Genomic DNA, 5,000 nt, shown 5'->3' on the forward strand with positions numbered 1-5,000 from the left:
AACAAATAACTTTCTTCTGAAACTCGTCAGTCTATTCTTGTTCTGAGAAATGAAGGCTATTCCATGCGAGAAATTGCCAAGAAACTGAAGATCTCGTACAACGCTGTGTACTACTCCCTTCACAGAACAGCGCAAACTGGCTCTAACCAGAATAGAAAGAGGAGTGGGAGGCCCCGGTGCACAACTGAGCAAGAGGACAAATACATTAGTGTGTCTAGTTTGAGAAATAGACGCCTCACCGGTCCTCAACTGGCAGCTTCATTAAATAGTACCCGCAAAACACCAGTCTCAACGTCAACAGTGAAGAGGCGACTCCGGGATGCTGACCTTCTAGGCAGAGTAGCAAAGAAAAAGCCATATCTCAGACTGGCCAATGAAAATAAAAGATTAAAGATGGGCAGTCTGAGATATGGCTTTTTCTTTGCAACTCTGCCTAAAAGGTCAGCATCCCGGATACAAATAAAGGCATTTCAATTAATTATATGAAGAGAGCCTTGGTCCTCCTTTCTTTATGATGTACAAAACATTGTTTGGTATTTGGGGTCTAGGCCTTGTTACTGTAAAGCTCTTTCATTAGGGTCTAGGCCGGGTTACTGTAAAGCTCTTTCATTAGGGTCTAGGCTGGGTTACTGTAAAGCTCTTTCATTAGGGTCTAGGCCGGGTTACTGTAAAGCTCTTTCATTAGGGTCTAGGCTGGGTTACTGTAAAGCTCTTTCATTAGAGTCTAGGCCGGGTTACTGTAAAGCTCTTTCATTAGGGTCTAGGCTGGGTTACTGTAAAGCTCTTTCATTAGAGTCTAGGCCGGGTTACTGTAAAGCTCTTTCATTAGGGTCTAGGCTGGGTTACTGTAAAGCTCTTTCATTAGGGTCTAGGCTGCGTTACTGTACAGCTCTTATCTTGTGATAACTGCTGATGTAGCACGGGCTTATTAAATACATTTGATTCCCTTTTGTTTGTTTCCATCCAGAAAATCCTTGGTGTTTTCAAACCAAAGTCTGAGGAGCCTTACGGTCACCTCAACCCTAAATGGACCAAATACTTTCACAAGGTGAAACACTATGCTCTGGTTTGTTTCTATCACTGGCTTTTACTGTTCTCTCTCCTCTCCTCTCCTCTCCTCTCCTCTCCTCTCCTCTCCTCTCCTCTCCTCTCCTCTCCTCTCCTCTTCTCCTCTCCTCTCCTCTCTCTCCTCCCTTTCTCTCTCTCCTCCCTTTCTCTCTCCATTCATTATAACAGTATTAATTTAACTCTCTCCCCACCCCTCCTCCCCTCTCCTCCTCTCCCTCCCTCTCTCCTATGTCTGTAGCTGTGCTGTCCGTGTTGTTTTGGCCGTGGCTGCCTGATCCCCAACCAGGGCTATCTCTCTGAGGTTGCTGCCTCCCTCGTCGATACGAGGCTAGGACTGGGGGTGGTCCCCAAAACCAAGGTGAGGGGGGGTCTCAGGCTGTGTGTCTGGTCAGTGATAATAACAGTGTTTCTCTCAGGCTGTGTGTCTGGTCAGTGATAATAAGTGTTTCTCAGGCTGTTTGTCTGGTCAGTGATAATAACAGTGTGTTTCTCAGGCTGTGTGTCTGGTCAGTGATAATAACAGTGTTTTTCTCAGGCTGTGTGTCTGGTCAGTGATAATAACAGTGTGTTTCTCAGGCTGTGTGTCTGGTCAGTGATAATAACAGTGTGTTTCTCAGGCTGTGTATCTGGTCAGTGATAATAACAGTGTGTTTCTCAGGCTGTGTGTCTGGTCAGTGATAATAACAGTGTGTTTCTCAGGCTGTGTGTCTGGTCAGTGATAATAACAGTGTTTCTCTCAGGCTGTGTGTCTGGTCAGTGATAATAAGTGTTTCTCAGGCTGTGTGTCTGGTCAGTGATAATAACAGTGTGTTTCTCAGGCTGTGTATCTGGTCAGTGATAATAACAGTGTGTTTCTCTCAGGCTGTGTGTCTGGTCAGTGATAATAACAGTGTGTTTCTCAGGCTGTGTATCTGGTCAGTGATAATAACAGTGTGTTTCTCAGGCTGTGTATCTGGTCAGTGATAATAACAGTGTGTTTCTCAGGCTGTGTATCTGGTCAGTGATAATAACAGTGTGTTTCTCAGGCTGTGTATCTGGTCAGTGATAATAACAGTGTGTTTCTCAGGCTGTGTATCTGGTCAGTGATAATAACAGTGTGTTTCTCAGGCTGTGTATCTGGTCAGTGATAATAACAGTGTGTTTCTCAGGCTGTGTATCTGGTCAGTGATAATAACAGTGTGTTTCTCAGGCTGTGTATCTGGTCAGTGATAATAACAGTGTGTTTCTCAGGCTGTGTATCTGGTCAGTGATAATAACAGTGTGTTTCTCAGGCTGTGTATCTGGTCAGTGATAATAACAGTGTGTTTCTCAGGCTGTGTGTCTGGTCAGTGATAATAAGTGTGTTTCTCTCAGGCTGTGTATCTGGTCAGTGATAATAACAGTGTGTTTCTCAGGCTGTGTATCTGGTCAGTGATAATAACAGTGTGTTTCTCAGGCTGTGTGTCTGGTCAGTGATAATAACAGTGTGTTTCCCAGGCTGTGTATCTGGTCAGTGATAATAACAGTGCGTCTGTCTCTCAGGCTGTGTGTCTGGTCAGTGATATTAACAGTGTGTTTCTCAGGCTGTGTATCTGGTCAGTGATAATAACATTGTGTTTCTCAGGTTGTGTGTCTGGTCAGTGATAATAACAGTGTTTCTGTCTCTCAGGCTGTGTGTCTGGTCAGTGATAATAACAGTGTGTTTCTCAGGCTGTGTGTCTGGTCAGTGATAATAACAGTGTGTTTCTCAGGCTGTGTATCTGGTCAGTGATAATAACAGTGTGTTTCTCAGGCTGTGTATCTGGTCAGTGATAATAACAGTGTGTTTCTCAGGCTGTGTATCTGGTCAGTGAGACCTTCCACTACAACACTATCGACAGGGCCAAGTCCAGAGGAAAGAAATACGCCCTAGAGAAGGTTCCCAAAGTAGGACGACGCTTCCACAGAGTGGGCCTGCCCCCCAAGGTACCCTGACCCTACGTCTGAACCCTGACCCCACGTCTTAACCCTGACCCCACGTCTTAACCCTGACCCCCAAGGTACCCTGACCCTAGGTCTTAACCCTGACCCTACGTCTGAACCCTGACCCCCAAGGTACCCTGACCCCTACGTCTTAACCCTGCCCCCCAAGGTACCCTGACCCTACGTCTTAACCCTGCCCCCCAAGGTACCCTGACCCTACGTCTGAACCCTGCCCCCCAAGGTACCCTGACCCTACGTCTGAACCCTGACCCCACGTCTTAACCCTGACCCTACGTCTTAACCCTGACCCTACGTCTTAACCCTGACCCTACGTCTTAACCCTGACCCTACGTCTTAACCCTGACCCTACGTCTTAACCCTGACCCTACGTCTTAACCCTGACCCTACGTCTTAACCCTGACCCCACGTCTTAACCCTGACCCTACGTCTGAACCCTGACACTACGTCTTAACCGTGACACTACGTCTTAACCCTGACCCCTGACACTACGTCTTAACCCTGACCCCACGTCTTAACCCTGACCCTACATCTTAACCCTGACACTACGTCTTAACCCTGACCCCTGACCCCACGTCTTAACCCTGACACTACGTCTTAACCCTGACCCTACGTCTTAACCCTGACCCCTGACCCCACATCTTAACCCTGACCCCACGTCTTAACCCTGACCCCACGTCTTAACCCTGACCCCACGTCTTAACCCTGACCCCACGTCTTAACCCTGACACTACGTCTTAACCCTGACCCCTGACCCTACGTCTTAACCCTGACCCTACGTCTTAACCCTGACCCTACGTCTTAACCCTGACCCTACGTGTTATTACCACATGTTTAAAAAATGTATGCACTCACTAACTGTAAGTCGCTCTGGATAAGAGCGTCTGCTAAATGACTAAAATGACTAAAATGTAAACTATGTCTTAACCCTGTCCTCCAAGGTACCCTAACCTGTGTGTGTCCTGCATCTGTCTGTTTCTCTGTCTTTTGTGTGTGTGTGTCTTTCTGTCTATGTGTGTGTGTGTGTGTGTGTGCGTGCGTGTGTGTGCGTGCGTCAGCTTGGTTCGTTCCAGCTGTTCGTGGAAGGTTACCATGAGGCTGACTATTGGTTGAGACGTTTTGAGGCGGAGCCTCTCCCAGAGAACATCAGGAAACAGTTCCAGTGTCAGTTCGAGAGGCTGGTCATTCTGGACTACGTCATCAGAAACACCGGTAGGTGTGTGTTCGCTCACAGGAAGGAGGATCTGTAGTGTTTAGACATTTCCTGGTGACTTCCTTTCACAGTACACACACACACACACACACACACACACACCACACACACACACACACCACACCACACACACACACACCACACACACACAGTGCACGGCACACACACACACACACACACTCACACACACACACACACACACACACACACACACACACACCACACACACACACACACAGTGCACGGCACACACACACACAGCTTGCCCACAGCGCACACACAGGGGCCTATAAAATCTGCGATACGGAGAATGGAATTCAACAATATTCAATAATGTATTGAACTTAGTAGAAAATCAACTACACTGAATAAAAACTGTACCCGGGCAGAGGGCAGACAGCGTGTGTGGTGTCGTGTGGGCGAGCTTTTTTCTAATGTCAACATTGTGAACAGAGTGCCCCCTGGTGGAGGGGGGTATGTTATGAAGGGATAAACTACAGACAACCAACACAATGGCTTTTTATAGATGGCCGTTTTGAATGCACAGCGCTACCGTGACGAGATCCTGAGGCCCATTGTCGAGCCTTTTAATGAAACATTTAAGCATGTTGCGTTTTTTTAAATATTTTTGTTCAGTGTAAATGTATTGAACTTAGTAGGAAATCAACTAAATGTATTGAACTTATTGAAGATGAATTGATATGGCCCAAGATGATCATAAGACATGAACAGAATGCATCAGTGGTTAGTATTTTCCAGG

At 46.8% G+C, this 5,000-nt stretch overlaps 1 protein-coding gene across 1 annotated transcript in view; it reads left to right on the forward strand.

Moving 5' to 3' along the window:
• LOC123489630 (phosphatidylinositol 4-kinase type 2-beta-like) overlaps positions 1-5,000 on the forward strand; it is a gene marked incomplete at its 3' end in the record, with an annotated part of 13,648 nt that overhangs the window by 4,767 nt on the left and 3,881 nt on the right. The window contains 4 exon segments of the mRNA XM_045220060.1: positions 968-1,048; positions 1,307-1,426; positions 2,881-3,012; positions 4,086-4,239. Of these exon segments, the coding sequence (XP_045075995.1) occupies positions 968-1,048; positions 1,307-1,426; positions 2,881-3,012; positions 4,086-4,239 (487 nt within the window).

This window comes from Coregonus clupeaformis, unplaced genomic scaffold (genome assembly GCF_020615455.1).
Source record: "Coregonus clupeaformis isolate EN_2021a unplaced genomic scaffold, ASM2061545v1 scaf3089, whole genome shotgun sequence".
NCBI lineage: Eukaryota > Metazoa > Chordata > Actinopteri > Salmoniformes > Salmonidae > Coregonus > Coregonus clupeaformis.